The 19,772-nt window shown below is 31.2% G+C and overlaps 1 protein-coding gene and 1 long non-coding RNA gene across 4 annotated transcripts; both read left to right on the top strand.

Moving 5' to 3' along the window:
* Positions 1–4,108: 4,108 nt before the first annotated feature.
* On the top strand, positions 4,109–13,538 carry LOC108332335 (uncharacterized). 3 transcript variants are annotated; one of them, XM_017567547.2, is made up of 5 exons: positions 4,113–4,388; positions 4,479–4,700; positions 7,805–7,915; positions 11,563–11,617; positions 13,267–13,538. In XM_017567547.2, the coding sequence occupies exons 1-4, from the start codon at positions 4,260–4,262 to the stop codon at positions 11,599–11,601; spliced, it is 501 nt and encodes a 166-aa protein (XP_017423036.1). In that variant the 5' UTR covers positions 4,113–4,259; the 3' UTR covers positions 11,602–11,617; positions 13,267–13,538. The 3 variants fall into 3 exon arrangements, 2 of the variants coding, with proteins under 2 accessions (XP_017423035.1, XP_017423036.1); XR_008246081.1 differs by lacking the exon at positions 13,267–13,538 and having other exon boundaries at positions 4,109–4,388; positions 4,479–4,716; positions 11,563–11,587; XM_017567546.2 differs by lacking the exon at positions 11,563–11,617 and having other exon boundaries at positions 4,111–4,388.
* Positions 13,539–14,634: 1,096 nt separating this feature from the next.
* LOC128194748 (uncharacterized) lies at positions 14,635–15,193 on the top strand. The gene is made up of 2 exons (XR_008246080.1): positions 14,635–14,738; positions 14,849–15,193. It is a non-coding gene; the product is annotated as an uncharacterized LOC128194748 (long non-coding RNA).
* The last annotated feature ends 4,579 nt before the right edge of the window (positions 15,194–19,772 follow it).

Raw genomic sequence — 19,772 nt, 5'->3', positions numbered from 1 at the left:
GAAAGATGATAAAACTTGAGGCAGGAAAACCACAAATCTTCACACGACTCAGTAGGTAAAGACTATACTTTTGAGCTACACTACTCACCAAGTTATCAATTTCAACTTCTCTTTGTTTTTTTGTCTTTTTTCTATTTATTCCAACAAGAAAGTAACAGGCTTTTGATATATATTTTTCCATTATAATTTTTATTTTATCATTCAAAAATATTAAGAACTTCAAAATTTGTTTAGTTTTTATTGAGAGGGTATATTGACGTGACTTTATTAAGAAGAGTATAAAAATATTTTTTATTTAAATATAAATTATTATTTAGTTTTATTATATATTCAAAATTTTCACAGACTCATAACATAATATCAGATTAATTTTACAATATCTCAATCAGAAATATCAGAAATATTACTCATGATATGTGGGAGATATTGAGAATCACCCATAAAGAAGAGTCAGAAGAAATTTTCTAATCCAAGAGTTTAAGATGTTTTGCATGAAGCAGGAAGATTCTGTTGTAGATATTCAAAAGCGCTTCACGCATATAGTGAATCATCTCATTGGGTTAGGTAAGTCTTTTGATAATGATGAATTAAATATAAACATTCTTAAATCTTTGGACATGATTTTGCAACCAAAGGTGACTGCCATCAATGAGTCACAAAATCTCAACACTTTGGTAAGTTGAGTGAACATGAACTAGATCTTGGGAGATTGAACGAGAATGAAGAGAAAGGAAAGAAAAAAGCTCTAGCGTTCAAATCTGAGATTGATAAAAACAAACATCTTAATGAAGAAGAAGACTCTGAAGAAGATGAAGAAAATATGGATCTCTTCATTAAGAAATTTAACAAGTTCATGAAATCCTAGGACAAAAGAAGATTTAAAAATGGGAAGAAGGAAAACAAGGAATTATAATCAAACTATCGTTGTTATGGTTGCGGAGAAAAAGGACACATGAAGACAGATTGTCTAAACCCAAATAAGTGTGAAGAAAGAGGCCAAAAGAAAGTCTTCAAGTAAAAGAAGACATATATTGCTTGGGAAGAAGATAATGAATCAATAACAAGTTCAAGCGACTCTCATGAGTAAGACAACATATGTTTGATGGTTGATGCCACCTCTAGAAATCAAGTAAGTTCCTCTAGCGATTTTGAACATTCAAATTATAGTGAAATTTTTGAAGAAAATAAAGATTTGAAAAAAAAATTATATTATGAGAAAGGTAAATATACTAAAAATAAAGAATATATTTCATGTTTAAATAAAAAGAAGCCTCTTGATAAAACAACCAACGCTAAAAGTAGTAATAATTCAAAAATAAAAAAGATGATTAAACATGTTCCTAAAAATAATTATAACTACTATGATTATAATTATGGTAATAAAATTAAAAATGTTCTTAAATATAATTATAATTATCATGATTATAATTATAAAAATAAAATCAAGTATGTTCTTAATTATAGTCAAAATTATTATTATGATTATAATTATAAAAATAGAAATAAATATAAATATAGAAGAACTCGTAGAGTTTAGACAGAGGAAGAAACTACTTACAGGAACCCAAATATTGTTACTTATCTTTATTGCATGAAAAATGGTCATACATCAAATAAATGTAGAATAAAACATTATGGTTTTTCAAATGGAATATATGCATGAATTCCTATTGTAAAATAACTTGTTTCTAACTTTAAAGACCCAAATAAGTATTTTTGGGTATAAGTATTTTTGAGTATCAATATTATTTTTCTATTTTGCAGGTTATTTCAAAATTAAGGAAAAAACTTTTGGTGTGCACCAAAACTTTGTAATGTATGGTTTGTCAAATTAAGGGGGAATTTTTCAAAATGAAAAGAAAAATTTGATAATTATTTCTCTTTCTTCCTTAAGATATCAAATTTAGAGGCAATTTAATTTTTTTTAAGTTACTCACTAAAGGGGAGTACCTTTTTTTTACATTTTTTTGTTATGATAACTATTAGTTATTTGTTTTGCTTTATTTATTTTTGGCTTATATTCAGGAAGAAGTTTTATACTAAGGGGGATAAATTATTTAATCATACATAACTCTTTTTTAATAATGATTAAAAAGGGGGAGAAATATGTTTAAAGGCTTAATCTTATTTAACTCTTGTCTACTAATCCATTTTCCTTAATGAGTTATATATTACAAAAAACTTTAAAACCAGTTTTTGATCATCATCAAAAAGTGAGAGATTGTTAGAATAAAGATGAAGTATAGAAGTTATGATGATGTCCAAAATTAAGTCTTAAGAGTTCTTATTACAAGAAGATCTTCATGAAGATTTGTTGTGTATTAAAACTTTTATAATTTAGTAGATTTATGTATAAGATGTGATTTATCTTTGATTTTATGTATTGTTTGTCTTAGGTTGTGTTAAAATTCGTTTTGAATTAGAAAACTTCATTTTATACTCAAGATAATGACTTGCCATAATAAATTATTATGAAAATTTTTAAGCAATTTTTTTCACTATTGTGCATTCATTAAATAATAATCAATTATCATAAGTGGATAATTGATTATCACATGTTAATTAGTTGACAATGGATTTTTCAAGGTATCATTGAATTGAGATCTTTATATATTGGATTGAGACTTATATTCTAAAACACAACATATGAAATAAGTGTATTTCGAAATTCTTACCTGCAGTATGCGGTGATAAGTGTTCATTGGTTTGTGTAACCCTTGTGTGGTGGCTTGGAGAACTTGACGTGTTGGCATAGAGCGAGAACTTTCACTAGGAATGTGATTGAGTGTTGTTGTTACTCAGTTAAAAGCCTGTTATCCTTTGTGAAGATTCAAAGGAGGTGTTCATGCTTTATGAAGATTCAAAGGATGTGGTCATCCTTCGTGAAGTATTCAGAGGAGGTGTTAATCTCTTGTGGGTTATAGGGAAAGTGAGTTTCATCTCTTGGAATAACAAGAGAGGTGTTGTAATGTTCAACTTGTTTATTTTCTTCGTGATTGTAACAATTTGTTGGTTTGTGCTAGTGAAATGTTAATTCTCGGTTGACACTAACAAAACTGACAACTAGATGCAGGATCTCTGTGATCTGAACCAGTATAATAATTACCTATGTAATTTTCTCTCTTCCTTACTCTTTGAATTTGTTTAAATTATTTTAAGTAATTTGTATATTTACGAGAATATTATTAAAAGAACGATTTGTGATAAGAATCCAATTCATCTCATCTTGGTTTGTTGAACGCATTGACCAATCTACTGTACCGCCATGACATTTTGCTTTCTTGATAAGTTCTATAGCTAATCCTAAGATCCCTTTGCATGCCAACTTGTTTAAAAGGCTTTTTCCTTGTTTGTCTCTTTGCAATTTTGATTTTGTCAAGGGTAAAAAAAAATTAATATTAACTTTTTTTTGACCTACCCCTACCATGTTACCTTGTAATTTAAGTAAGCTCATGTCTTCAAACTTATAATCTTCTCTCTCAACTTAATTAATAGTATTTGGAGAGTTGGGTAAACACTTTGATTCTACCATAAGAAAAAATAAATTAAGTCAATTCATTTTTATTATACTCCAATAAATATATAAAATAAATTTCAAAATTAAAACATTCGTAAGTGAGTTAATCCGTGAATCCACCAGTGGATTGAACTGAGTTACAAATTTTTTTAGTTCACTGAAAGTAAGTTGGATTGAATTGAAATTTTTTTAACTTCCGTATAAGTTAGTTAAGTGACTTTAACATCTTTAAAAACTAGTTGGTGTCAATAAAGAACTTTATATTAACTTTAAAAGAATCAATATTTTTTGTTTGGATACGCGGAATCATATAGGTAATTTTCAAACTCAAGAAATTGATTTATATCAAATTATTCTAATAAAACAATTTGAAGGTAATTTATATTATTACAACCAAAATTATCCTAATATCCTATTATTCATTTTAAATTTTTTTATCATTATTATTCTAATTTCAATAATTTGCATTATTTCTATCACTTTTTTGCATGTAATATTAATTAATTTTAATAATATAGAATAAACTCCCATTGAAAAAAAAAAACGTCGCACGCGTCAAATACTACAAATATATTTTTGAAACTTCCTAATTCCTAAAACAAATAGATCAAAACCATTTCTCTCAAATATTCCTAAAAATTGCTGGTTGGTTGCAGGCTCAGTGAGTTTTGTTTTCCTTATTGACCCCAGAGAATGGTGTAATAACAAGCTTCGAAAAGAAGAGACAGAGAGAAAGGGAGAGATGAGGTTTTCGGGTTACATAGCTCAATGGAGAAGCGCAGCGAAGGAAGCGATGGACCGCACAGGCATCACTGTGAATTTCCTGTGTTGGCTTCACTTCACCAGCAACTACCTCTGTTCCCCGGTTCACGTATTCATTTCAAAGATTCGAGCCTTTCTCCCCTTCTTGGTGCTTTTCGGATACTCTTTTTGATGCAATTGCGTCATTCCCTGCTTGCAGGCGTATGGGGTTAGCATGCTCCCCACTCTCAACGTCACCGGCGACATCCTCCTCGCCGACCACCTCTCCCCGCTGCTCGGGAACGTCGGCCACGGCGACTTGGTTCTCGTTCGGTCCCCTCTCAACCCTAAAATCAGGTTGACGAAGCGCGTCGTGGCCGTGGAAGGGGACACCGTCACTTACTTCGACCCGTTGCACTCTGAAGCTTCTCAAGTTGCAGTGGTGTGTGTGCTTAGTGGTTTGTTCTTCATTTGCTCTAGAATTTTGTAGTAAATGAATATAATTGTTTTTACATTGTCATCCCATTATTGTTAGGAATCTAATTATTGATAGGAATTCAAGTAAAAGGTGAAAGATGATAGGAAATGAGAAAAGTCGGTGTCAGGAAAGAATGACTCATTAATATTAAGTCTTAAACTTAGGTAATTTAAAGTCTTTTATATGGACAACTCATACTTCTTTTGTGTTTAATCTCATTCTTCCACACTCAAGAAATTTTCCAACAACAAATCAGAGTTGAAGGTTTATCTTGGTGTCTAACTCTGACATAGACAAGTATGTCAATTGGAGTAAGATCAAACCGCATTTAGGCTCACACTTGAGGGGAAGACTCTTATTATTCAAATATAAGTTGAAAATCTTATATTAAGCAAAAATGAGAAAGTTGAGTCACATATAAGGATAGAAAGATCATGAACATTAAGTTGTAAGGTTTTATATTGAAAGTAGTGTCAAGTCTTTTATATAGACAACTTATATCTTTGAGGTGATCAATATCTAATGTCTATTCCTTAGAAATTTCTCAACAATTGTCAAAGTTAACAAAGAAGAAGGTTCCTCGCAATATGAAAGTGTGATGAGGGTCATTGTATGTCTTGTTCTTGCACACTCACTTGCACATGCAAAGAGACCGGTTCAGAATGAAATCCAAGTCTAAATGGGTCACCAAAATTGAACTTTACCACTACGTCAGGGATTGTTCTTATGGATTGTGATAGGTCTTGGAAGGTTTACATCAGAAAAAATAAACATGACAGTTATTAAGTAGGGGTTGGGGGAGTTAGGAGGAGTTTCATAGTAGTTAAGGGTAGTTTTCTTTGGCTGTTGACAGTTTTCTTTGTTAGTTATGTTTTGTTTGTCTTTTAAGGAGGTAGGTGTGTATTTTGTTGGTTGTTGAGTGTTTATTTCAGAAACAAGATCTGTCATGTGTAAGGGAATGTATTCCCTTGACTGTTGTTGATTGCTTTCAGTGTTTTTCCATTCAATAAAACTGTTTTTTCACTGTGAGAATTCATAAACCTGTTGTGATTATTCATTCTAAGATAGTATCGAGGTTTCTTGACATCAAGAAACCTAACAAATTGGTCTGACCTGCCAGATCCAAAAACACCGAGAGAGAGTCATGGAGGGTAGAATAAACATGTTGGAGAGGACAATGGAGGAGACGAGAGAGGAATCCAAAGCCAACTTTCAAAGACTCAATGAAATGATGGAGGAATTGATGCAAAGAATGAAAAATTTGGAAAGAGATTCTGAAGGAAGTAGAGGATCTGTGAATGGAGATAGAGTGGGAAAAAGGGATGAGACTGACGAAGAATCGGAGGAAGAAAGAAAAGGGAATCAGTAGGGATGGACGAGGAGAGTCGAACTACCCACATTTAAAGGAAGAGATCCTGTGGGATGGATAACAAGGGCAGAAAAATTCTTCGAAGTTCAGGAGGTTACATCTAAAGAGAAAATCAGATTGGCTTTTATAAGTATGGAGGGAGGAGCCAGTCATTGGTTTCGGTTTTGGAAGACAAAAACCAATAACCCCACTTGGGAGGAGTTGACGCAAGCATTTTTCAGGAGATAATGGGGGAAGTACAGCAAAATCTTGTACTTCAAAAGATCATTAGTGACTTGGAGGAAAACCCTGACTCACCCCAATTTTACAATGGAGCATGACCGGCTGCACTACAAGGGAAGGATGGTTCTTTTAGCCAAATCAGCTTGGATTCAGAAGTTAATTGCAGAGTTTCATGTTGTGTCAGAAAAAATAAACAGGACAGTTAGTAAGTGGTGGTTGGGGGATTAGGAGGATAGGAATTAGGGGTAGTTTTCTTTGGCCATTGATAGTTTCCTTTGTTAGTTATATTTTGTTTGTCTTTTAAGGAGGTTGGTGTGTATTTTGTTGGTTGTATTTCAGAAACAGGATCTTTCCTGTGTAAGGGAATGTTTTCCCTTGACTGTTGTTGATTGCTTTCAGTGTTTTTCCATTTAATAAAACTATTTCTTCACTGGGAGAATTCATAAACAAGTTGTGATTATTTATTCTGAGATAGTATCTAGGTTTCTTGGCACCAAAAAACCTAACAGATTGTGATTTGTTGACGTTATAAACTGACTTTATATTGGTGGATAACAGAAGACACTTTTTTTTTTCACTTTGTTTTCTGTTTCAAAAGGTTTGTGTAAGAAATGCTGAAACTATTGTTTTCTTTTCCCATTTTCACTTTTTCCTGGGTAAACTTCCGAAAACATCAACCTAAATGCCCCCTTTTTCTGTTATGAATTTAGATGAATATTTGCAGTATAGAGTATATATACATGTAATTCTAATATTGTAGTAGCTTAACTGTATAATCATGCAAGATCATAGTGAGTAGAGGCAGGTGTGAAAGTTGCTTTAGTCATGACTCATGTGAAAGCCATTGGTTGATGCTTTCAATTTGTGATTTATCTTAAGTTTTTTTTTTTATGTTGTGTCTATGTTAAACGGGTCTTTTTGACTGCTCATTCAACTGACTCCTATGTTTAGGTGACATTTTCATTAATGTATACGTGAAACTAAGAGAATGGTTAGAGTAATTTGCTACTTCTTCTCTATGTATAGAGAATGGAATAGTATAGTTGCATTTCATTACCCGGCAGTAATCTGGCTGGTGCCACACAGCAGCTCTGTCCCATGTATAACAATTTCAGAAGAGTCTTAAACAGATCGAATGCATTTCGGTTTTACTCACTTGGTGACTTGAAGAGATGAGTTATTTGCTTGTGATGAATAGTGTAATGTAACTCAAAAATTCACTTTCCTTTAGGCTGAAAACAAGTATACTTTTAAGAAAAAAATTATAAAGTGTTTTTTTTTTTATAATATACACTCATTTATTTTAAACCATACACCCTAATTTTTATGCCCGTGCCATATTGGTTAGGCTATGATGCCAATCCAAATACTTTTGTTCGCTGAACTTAAGATGCAATAAGTAGTTTTTAATTGTCCATTGTTTGATATTATGTTTTAATTGCTGTTATAATCTGTTTTATCAATCTTTTCTCCACAGGTGCCAAAGGGGCATGTTTGGATTCAAGGGGATAACATTTACGCCTCCCGTGACTCACGCCATTTCGGTCCTGTCCCATATGGTCTCATTGAAGGAAAAGTGTTTTTCCGGGTAAGTGTTGTACCTCATACATTCTACGTTCTTGTATGATTTAAGGATTGGTTCTTTAAGTTTCTCTCTTTTATCTTAAGATTGTTTGAATTTCATGATGCACTTTTCTCTTATCTTCATGTGGTCTAACATTTTATATTTCCCATAAAATTGCAGAGTGAGGTAGAGTTGTATTGATACTGTTATGTTAATACAGTGCTAAGCTTGTTTTTCTTTTCCTCACTAGTGTACTCGGATAAATCAGTCATTTTGTAGTTGAACCAATGTTCATAAAAGCACACTAGTCATTGAACCGGTCAAGACTCAAGTTCAAGGTTCAACAGTCTAACATTGAATGAACTATGGTTGAACTGATGTTAATAAATATTCCCTCTAGTCCTTACCATGAGACGCATACTAAAAGAAATTGTTGGTTCTTTTATCAAGACATTTTATAATTTTTATACAACTTAGATTTATTTTACTTGTTTTTCCCTATTAAATATTATGAGTATTTGTGGGAGTAATAATTAAATATTCCCTCCAGCCTTAATATAAGACATAGTTTAAAAGAAATTGTTGGTTAGGTATTTTATAGATTCTATGAAATATTAAATTTCTTTTCCTTATTTCTCATTATTAATATTATGGATATATGTTTTATTTTTTTATTAATAAACATTGAGAAAATAGTTTTAAAAGTCATTAATGAGGGTAAACTTTGTAAGTTGCTGAAATAGTTTTATAAATCCAACAAATCAACTGAATTAATTACTTTTATTGATTTATGTGTTTATCTTAGAAATGTCTTATATTAAGAACGGGAGGGAGTATAGTATTATAATTTTATAATACTATAAATAAATAAAAAATATCATTGTATTTTTTTAACATTCGAAATACATATAAAAGTCTGAATAAAATATATCATAATAATAATGTTAAATTAATAAATTACAATAACATCTAAAAATAATAAGTTTACATACAAAAAAAAAAATAAAGTGACAAATTGATATAATAGGAAATTATACAAATTTGTAAATAGTATAAATTGATATACACTTATAACAATAATAGTTCGTAATGTAATTCGTAGAAATTTGTGAACATTACTCATATTGACTTTTTGTTTATTTTTAGTTTTTATATTAAATTTTAAAAATTATTTTTTGAATCACTGGTTTAATGCACTGGTTTTCACTGTGTTTGGCCAGTTCTTACTGGTTCTAGAATTTTTGGGTTTTATACGGTGATTAGATTGTTTAGGGGCCAATCCAATCCGGTTTTCAAAACCATGGTTCGAATTATAAAGATAAGGCAGCAACTGCTATTTGTTGATGATCTTAGATATCATAACCTTTACAGATTTGTAGGAAATTAACTGTTATATAATTTAGGAAATTAGGATGTTTGATTCCTAATTATTAGGTGTATTTTTATTATAATTAGTCTTGATCATTATGATCCCGTTATCTGAACAAAAATTCTTGAGTTCACTGTTCATATTCTCCACCATTATCAGACTTCAAACATTTAACCTTTAAACCTGTTTGAGTCTCAACCTTCCTTTTCCCCTTGTTAAACACAGAAAAGACATAAGATTTATTTTTAAGAAAGTAGACCCATACTTTTCTTGTAGAATCATCACTGAAGGTTATATAATATTGGGAACCGCCACATAATATTGGGAACCGCCAAGGGATTTCACTGGAGCTGGCTCCCAAACATCTGTATGCACCAATTCTAGTCTTTTGACTTTAGACGTCTTGGTTTGGAAAAGCTAACTTTTTTCTGCTTTCCAAAGATACAATGTTCACAAGGTCCAGTGTCAACATGCTTCAAGTTAGGTATTTTACCTTTTGAGATCATGAGCTTCATTCCTTTTTCACTCATATGCCCAAGACTTTGATGCCACAAAGAGGGACAGTTGTCAACTTCTGCAACTAATATCATATCCTCATTTGCAATCATGTAAAGAGATCCTTGCTTCTTTCCATGAGCAACAAGATTGTCTTTCATTACCTTTCAATGTCCATCTCCAAAAGTTGTGTAATGTCCCCATCATCCAACTGGCCTATAGATATTAAATTTCTTTTTAAGGTTGGAATATGTATGACATTATTCAAAGTCCACGTGCTTCCATTAGAGGATCTGATGTTAATATCATCTCTTCCCACAATATGAAGATATTTTCCATATGCAAGGAAAACCTTCCCAAACTTTCCAGAAACATAGTTAGATAATAGTTCTAAAGAAGGTGTAGTATGAAATGATGCACTTGAGTCCATAATCCATGAGTCAATGCAACTATGTAAACTACATAATTAGGCATCTGTAATTTCATCTGTTGCTGCATTTGCTGATTGATCATCATCTTACTTCTTTTTGTTGTTCTTACTTGAATCCCAACATTGATTTGTAAAGTGACCCTTTTTTCTGACAATTCTAACAAGTAATATCATTCCATACTTTTGTTTGTGGTCTCCTTCTAGACTTTGATCTGCCTCGGCCTTGATTATGACCTTTTAGGCTATTTCTTCCTCTATTTGCAGCACTCAATGTTGAACCAGAATTAGAACTGGAAGATTCCACTAAAATTCTCTTGCGAACATCTTCGCTTAAGATCAAGTCATGGATTTAGGAAACTTCAACTTGCTATTGCTTGCAGAATTACTAACTGTAGTAATAGTTGCACCCCAACTTGATAATAAGATTAATGCTTTCAGCGTGATTCAACATAATAAACAACACAAGAATTTAATGTGATTCAGCATACAAATGCCCACGTCCACGACTATACTATGAAATATATCTATTTTGGTGTATCTTTCAAGCTTTACAGAGTGTTGCTTATATAGCTAAATAGAGAACATCTCAGTATTAAGAGATGTGAGACAAATTAAGCTCTACTAACAATTACAACTAATTTTGTCAACTCTAGCGTTCATCTGGCTAACATATTCACTAAGTCTCTTAAAGGCCCTCAGATTGAGTATTGTAACAAGCTTGGTGCATATGACATGTATGCTCCAGCCTGAGGAGGAGTGTTAGAATGTAATAAACTTGTATGAAATTATAGGAAATTAACCGTTACATAATCTAGGAAATTAGGATGATTGATTCCTAATTATTAAGTGTTTTATTATAATTGATTCTATAAAATAGTATAAATACATACTGTGTGGTTTGCATTAGACATACAATACATTGAGAACATATACAATTCTATAATAAGCTTGAATAATTTGATCTATCATTGTAGACTGTAGGCAGAACCATTGTTGAAACTGTAATGTATAAGGCAACTCCTGATATTTGTTGCTAATTGTAAATATGATAACTTTGAATATTTTGATCTATCATTGTAGTCTGAACCATAGTGGAAACACTAATGTATAAGGCAACTACTTTTATTTGTTGCTATGTGTTAGATATCATAACCTCGTATAATTTGACCTATTATTGTAGTGAAAAGTGAAAACATCATTTGCTGTGCGGAAGCTAGGTCATTTTGATTAATTAGTGAACCATTTTATGTTATACTACAAATATTTTACATGATTGAAAAAATGTGCATGTTAATAGTTGTTGGCCAGTACAAATTTGTTCTATTTACTGATTTTAAATCATCCATTTAAGATATTTCAAATACTGTATGTTACTAGGTATGGCCACCAAGTAGCTTTGGATTACTCGATCAATGAAGAAATTTTAAAGAAGGTACTGTACTTTTAGTTGTGTGTGAGATGTATGTTTGCATCTTTTGTTTAAAGTATTTATTGAACACTATGTCCCTAACTACAGAGAGTGAAATCTTTCATATGAATATATTACGCACCTTTTAAGGAATTGGCAAAACAAGATAGAGAGTGCCTTCTAAAGAATTGACAAAACAAGATAGATAAAATACAAAAAGACCCCTTTTCTGTATTGTTCAAAACACAAGCATCCGCTTACAAAAGAAATTTCCTTTCACATGGGGCATTGCTTGTCTCAACAACAACTAAAATCCTTCTTATCTCAGCACTCCTCAACCTTGGAGACAAATTATGAACAAAACATACACAATCAAACATGTGGAGGAAACATGGAAGATAGAATCATTTAAAAAAATTGTAATAAGGAACACTATTACTAATAGAAGAAGACATTTTGTTAATAAGAAAACAAGCAGCTACGATAGCATCACCCTAATGATGGGCCAATATATTGACACCATGTAAGAAGGTACCGGTAGTTTCAACCAAGTGTTTACTTTTTCTCTCTACAATACCATCTTTTTGAAGTGTGTGGACAAGTAGACTTTGTATGAGGCAGGTATGGAAAGGAAAGGAAAGGAAAGGAAAGAAGGACGAAGAGAGTGGAATATAGGATTGTTTAAATTGGAGGAAAGTGAGTGAAAATGAATGAGAAAGTTCGTAGTTAATGTAACTAACTAATGTACCTGAAAATAAAAAATTAATTATATAAATAATTGGTAATATACCCTTGGGTGTATTTATTAAGCATGAGTGTAAGTTATATTTGAATAATGGATAATTATGAAGGAATTCCTATATGTAATGGAAAAAATATTTAGACATTTCTTTAAATTTTTTAATTACTTATATATATATATAATGATTTCGAAATGATGTTGAAATTTTGTTGCCTATTTGAATATAAAAACATAAAAGTGTATTAAAAAAGTTTAATATTTGAAGTTTAATGACATGCCAATTAATTTAATATTCCAACAATCATATTTAACTAACCGTGAAAGTAAATAATATTATTCATTACAATCATGGATTAATAAAATACATAAAATTATAAAAAATAATAACACAAATAAAATACGTGAGTTTCCTATATTGTTGACAAGTTATTGAATCCAGATTTCAATTCCATCAATCCTTAATGGACATGTTGGAGACCATTACAAAGGTTCCCGGATACGGTATTCAAAGCTAGTTGTAGTTCATCACACCTTGTTGCAGTCCTTTAATACCATCCTATATTTGGTTTAACATAGGAAGATAGGGTTGATGTCCTTAAACCTCGAAATCTTTATCTGGATTTTCGTAGTCTTCTTTGTCAGGGTCATGTTACTCATGGTAACCTATGCAATGTTGCCAATCAGTGTTTATGTTGATTACATTTAATTTTTTCATAGATTTCACGTTAAGGAAATTTGACCACCCTAATTTAGTCTTGCAATTTTTATGTCAAAGTAAATTCCACGTGAGAATACGAGTTATAAGAAGAGATTAAAGCAAGAATATGCTATTAGTTTTTCATTTTCTCATATATTCAATGATATGATATGACCAATTAATGGTTGTTATATTATGTTTCATTTCTCACGTCATGAAGATATTTTCTTGTAGGAGTTGTGCATAGTCAACATCGAAAAGACATTCGCTAAGCTCCGACATTAACATTTCAACCGAAGTAGCATTCCTATTGTAGTTAAGGTATTTAGAGGTGTTGGTTAGATCAATTTTTCTCCACCATATTTGAAGTTTGCAACATTTATCCAATCATTTGGTGTGATCTAATCTTCTTCAACACCTCAATGATTAGATTGTCTATGTCGAGGAGTTTGATATTTGAGTAGAACGGTTTTACAAGATCCTCATAATAATAGCCTTTTCATGACAATAATCTTTCTAAGGATTGAGAGGTCAATTACTAAGAAAATGTAAATCCAGTCGTAACAAAGAAGGTGAAATTCATTATCTTCGAATAGACAATGGCTCCTGTGTCATAATTATCGTAATGTTTTCTTGACAAGTTTTAAACTCATGTTTGTACACGAGTTGGTATTTTTTTTTGTCTTGTAAATTTTTTTTATAAGTTAAAGAAAGAAATAATAAATAATTTTATATTTTTTAATTAATTTTTGAATAAAATCAATTAGACAAATTATTTATAGGTTTAAAAAGCAAAATGTTTATAAAAATAGAAATAATAGATTTTGTAAAAATACAGATAATAAAGAATGTGTAAAAATATAATAGATTTTCTAAAAATATATAGGATATGTAGAGTAAATTTACTATATGTAGATTCAAATGTCATAGAAGATACAAATTATTGCAAAAGTAAAATTATGAAGTCATATAATATTGAATAAGAAAGTGTTTGTAGAATACATAATGCGAAAAATGTTCAAAATAAATGTTAAGGAATTGAAGAAAATAAATAAATTATTAATTATGCATTTTAATTTAAATTTGTTTCTTTCAATATTAATAAATTAAGAATTAAGAATTATGCATACAATATACAAATGAGTACTGGTTTACAAAATGTCGGAATAATTAATTCGATAAATTTTTTTTGACAAGGAATGCGTAATAGAAACATTCGTTAAGGTAATTTAATTATTTTTTCAACTTTACAATGGTTATTTTTAATTTTTATTTTATTAAAAATGCTTTTACTCTTTAAAATATCATTTTAATTTTAAGCATTAAACATCAAGAAGTTATATAATTCTAGTCCACAATGCCACTATTTTATGTCATCTATAAACATAACGAAGTATTTTTATAAAATTAAAGAAAATAAAATTTTGAAAAACAAAACACACATTTAAAAGTTGTATTTTTCGCCGGTTAGCTTAGATCTTTGCCATCCTGCGAATAAATGAAACAAGAAACCCTACATTAGAGGGTAAAAGTGACATTTCCCGCACGACTCATTTTTCGTATATAAATAGTGACTAACTGGCAATTAGGGATTCTAGTGCCTTTGAGAGAACCGAGCGCAGCAGCAATGCAATGGCGTCCGAGTTCCGTTGCGGGCGCATAGAAAACCCTAATTTTTCTCATTTCTCTCTGCGATTTGATTCCAGGTATTGCAGAAAGTACGTGGGAAGGATTTGCACATAGCCTTTGCTTCATTATCGTTTTCTCATTAGTTGCTTTTATTATTTTGTTAACGATTTTTGAATATTTGTTTAAGGCCGTTCCAATGGGTTCTCAGCAAAATGCTGTTTGAGTTCTCAATTTCACCCGGCCAAAATCTGATCCCTTTTTGGGGGGCAGCCTCAAGGATTTTACGTGTTTACCCTCATGTTTAAATTCAGGGAAACTGCCCTAAATTTCATCTATCACTGTGTTTTTCTTTTTTTCCCAAAACAATAGATTCTGGGGTGAAATGTTCTTTTACTACGTCAAAACAAGTGATTTTATCATGATTTTTCTTGCTGTGGAAATTTTTGTGATGTGATGTGATGATTACTTGTGACATTTGCCAGTAATTGTAGTTGCTTGGGCGAAATTTTAAAGTAAGGTTTCGGGTTACTCAGGATTTGATCATTGAGTTTAATTTCACTGTGATTGTTGCCACATATGCCTGTAACTTTCTTCATTGTTTTCAACAATATTGTGACTGCCGCTGCATTTTACAATATTATTATAATAGGAATAATATTATCATCTCTAATATTATATAAGAAAAATATATTTTGACATAAATTTTTTACATTCTTTCTACATTCAGTTAATATTACTCTTTCTTATTTTCTATTTTAGTTTTTTCAAAAAATTTATAAAAATTCATTTTTTATAATCATTTTATTCTTATTAATTATGTCAAATGAAAATAAATTCTGTATCATCTTAACATTACTCCTTATATAAAGGTTATATGTATCATTTTTATATATTTTAATACTATTTTTATATAGTTATATGTTAAGTTATGCTAGTTTTTTATTTTATAATTAATTATTTGTTAAAGTAATAAATTTAAATAATTAAATTATATATTTAATGGTGATAAAATTAAGTTATTAATGTGTTTTTCCTAATTAATTATAATAAGGGTTTTGTACTTTTTCATTTTGTTAGTTGGTGGAAAGAAAACAAATATTTAAATTTATGAGTTAAATATGTTTTAATTTTGAAAAAAAATTAATTTTAATTTTTATAAAAGTTAAGAGGCCAGACGTCAAATTCTATGCAGCCATGTGTTTAAATTTGAAGAGTTGTTTACTCTTTGAGTTAAGTTTTGTTTAATTTTTATTTTGAATTTCTCTTCCTTCCATTTATATTATTTATTGATAGAGGCAAATAAAAGAGCGACTTTGTTTGGCGATGATATTTTGATGTCCTTCATATGTAAAACTAAAACAAATGCACACAAACATTTTGGTTTATATATATTGTCTTCATAATCTTCAACATGTTTTATTAATTGCCATAGTTACACGCTTACGAAATTGAATTTCATACTGATTTAAATTTGAGCAAGTTTGAGTAAAAACAAAAAATATGGGTCATTGCGAACTTTGATGCATCTTAACTTTAACTATGTCTTGAACTAAATATCTTAACAATTTTTAATAATGACAAAATATTAATAAATTATTACATACGTAGACTATAAAGTTGTTCTCATTTGCATTAAAATAAAAATAAAATGTTATGAAAGTTTTATATTAATTAATAATAAAATCAATTTTAAATATATAAGTATACATAAATTATAAATTGATTATATGAGATTGAGTTACATTTAAAAACTCATTTCTTAAAACCTATTTTAACAAGATTTTTTATGTGGTTGTTACTTATAAAATCTTTTAAACAAAATGTGACATATTTAAGCTAATCGAGAACCTAGTTAAATTAGACAAATGTTTAAATAGACAAATTATTATTGTCTAACCTTTTGTTTAAATGTTTGTTTAAATTAGCTTTAGTTCCATTTTATTTGTGCTAAATTTATTTTAATGTAAATTTGATGTCAAGATATAGGTCAAATGATGTTGAGATCTCCTTGTATTCACAATTTTAGAGATATGCTTAACGTATTCTTAAGATTCTTAAAAGTTTATCCCATGTAATATTTTTTACCTCACAAGACTTTTGTTTTAAGATTTTAGACCCTTGGTATATTGTCCAACAACTTTATGTTAATTTGAATTTTTAAAAAAGTATTTTTGAGTGCTTCAAGCCCGTTTAGAAGAATCTACATTTTTAAAAATATATCATTCACAACCTCATCATCTACCACGGTGGAAGACTTGGACTAGCACATTTAGAAGAATCTACATTCTTAAAAACATATCCACAACCTCATCATCCACCATGGTGAAAAACTCGGACTGACGCATGATTGTGAAAACTTTTTGGGTTATATGATGATAACTATTTTGTGCAAATATTTGTAATTTTTATCATACATTTAAAACACTTTTTGCATCCTTTATTTTCATATTTTAGCCTATTTCCTTTCAGTAATAATAAATTGGTTTTGTTAAGTAGTGGATTTTAAGTCTAACTTAACTCATAAAAGTGACTTGTAAGGTGAGATTTACATCCATTTATAAAGTTTGAATTAGCCTTATCTCTAATTGATGTGAGACTTTCAAAACACCTCTCTCCTGTCAAAGTATATATATCTCGAGCGTGAGACTAAACATTAATGGGTGGTCCGATAGTGACCCGATAGCAAGTGAAACAATATGTCCAATAAACACAAATTTTGCTAGGATAGACTCTAACAATAGCTAAGAAATAATAACAAACTAACTAAAGATAAAAAATAAAAATGACAAAGATAATATATCTAACACTTCCTCTCAAGTTAGTGCATACAAATTGTATGTACCAAGTTTGTTACTAATATAATCCATAAAAACTTAGTAAAAATATATGTTTCTTCATTCAAGTGACATCAAATTGTTAATGATTTGCAAAGACAACATAGAAGATGAAATACCAACCTAGAAGACTCTCACTAAGCAACAAATATATAAGGTTGCTCCATGTAAATCTCTTCTTACAAACCACCGTTAAAGAATGCATAGTTAACATCTAGTGGATAAAGAGGTCATTGTTGAAGAGCCACCATAGCTATAAATAAACTAACAAAAGTCATCTTTGCCATAGGCGAAAAAACATATATAGACGGGTCAAACGCAATGGTGATAGAAGGGAAGTCAAAAGAGACAACAATGAAACATGGATGAATAAGAGAGAGAAACCTTAAAAATCTAAGATTCTCCAATCAAGGCATCTGAAAAAGAAAAAAGAGCAACCTCAAATCTTTGAATAGTTACCTGAGAGAAGACGATGTTGTTAAGACAAAATCGTCCATGCGCCTAAACGCTCTTATGTTTTTAAGTTTAACTAAATAACATTAAACAGAATAATAATATGGAAATAACATAGGAATAAAACATAAGACTTAGAACCAAAATCCCCAACACAGAAAACCTTACGAAAACATTTATGTTTTTAGGAAACATAAAAACAACTAAGTCAAAAGCATTCAGACACAATGCCAAACGTCGGTTAAGTCAAAAACATCTAAGAGAGTTGAAACTAAACATGTAAAGCCTATCATAACCAAAGGGTATTCAATTTAACTCTCGAGAAAACAAAACAATATCAAGACAATGTCGTCGAAAAAAACATTCTAAAAGACTAAAACTTGAAACACAAAGAAAAACATAACATGCTAAACGTTATTGCTATGAAAAGACATAATAACAAAAAGCGTTTACATCAATCTAAACGATACTATGAGCTAAACTATTACTTCATCCAAATGATAATTTTGCTGAGTGTTAGAGTTTCAAAAGTATTTCTCTTGCTTTATCTCTCTACATCGTATTTTATCCATGTCTAGCCTAACTTGGAATGAGTTGTTGTGAAAATACATATCTAAAACATTTTAAAAAAATAAACTAGAAAAGCTACAAAGTTGCTTTTGATGAACAAACACAAAAACCGCTAATTAATCACTTGTAACACAAAACCTCCCCTCCCCACCTCCACCTCCACCCTCTCTCTCATCTCTTGAACTTGACCTCTAAGGACTATCAATTTAAATGTTCAAAGAATTAACTCTTAATAATGAAACATACTCTCATTTTAAAAAAAATTAGAATTTAAGTAAATTTGTAAATTGACTTTAACATTAAATGTTAAAGAAATTGAGTGAATATATAAATGGTATTAGGGTTCAATGGAGTCCAACCCTAACAATAACTAGCCATTTCAGTTCTTATCTTATTACCTTCTAAGTACTTAATAAATTCTCAAAAAGTTTTAATTATTTTTGCACAATTTTAGTTCCTTTAAATATCAACAAAATATGAAAATATTATTTTGTATAAATTAATTATCAATTATAATTATTATTGTACCGACCGGTCCTCCTGACACATAGACTGAGCGAGCAGTTAAACCAATGTCGCCCACCCAGGTCACAATCATGACCGAGCGTCCAAACTAACGTTGTCCGAGCCGACATAGACCGAACGGTCCTCCAAGGTCGTCCGTCCAAGTCGACCATCAGGAACGAACGGCCCGCCAAGGTCGTCCATCCAGGCCGACCGACCGAGTGTCCATCATTGGCCGGTCACCCTGCTGACCGGCCGCCAAGTTCGTCCCTCCCAGGTTGACATCATTGGCCGGTCACCCTACTGACCGGCCGTCGCGACCGTCCCTCCCAGGTTGACCTCATTGGCCGGTCACCCTACTGACCGGCCGCCAAGACCGTCCCTCCCAGGTTGACATCATTGGCCGGTCACCCTGCTGACCGGCCGTCGCGACCGTCCCTCCCAGGTTGACATCATTGGCCGGTCACCCTGCTGACCGGCCGCCAAGACCGTCCCGCCACAGCTTGACATCCTTGGCCGGTTACCCTGCTGGCCGACCGTTTCGACCGTCCCTCCCAGGTTGACATCCTCGGCCGGTCACCCTGCTGACCGGCCGTCACGACCGTCATTCACTATGTCGACTGCGCGATTAAATACTAATGACTCGTTAAAGCCCTTTTCAGGCCCACGAAAGGTATGATTGAGCCGTTTTCAGGCCCGCAAAAGGTTAAAGCCCATTACAATCAGTATAAATAAAGGTCCCAGGTATGA

This window comes from Vigna angularis, chromosome 11 (assembly GCF_016808095.1).
Source record: "Vigna angularis cultivar LongXiaoDou No.4 chromosome 11, ASM1680809v1, whole genome shotgun sequence".
Taxonomy (NCBI): domain Eukaryota; kingdom Viridiplantae; phylum Streptophyta; class Magnoliopsida; order Fabales; family Fabaceae; genus Vigna; species Vigna angularis.
This window is presented reverse-complemented; position numbering and strand designations above follow the sequence as displayed.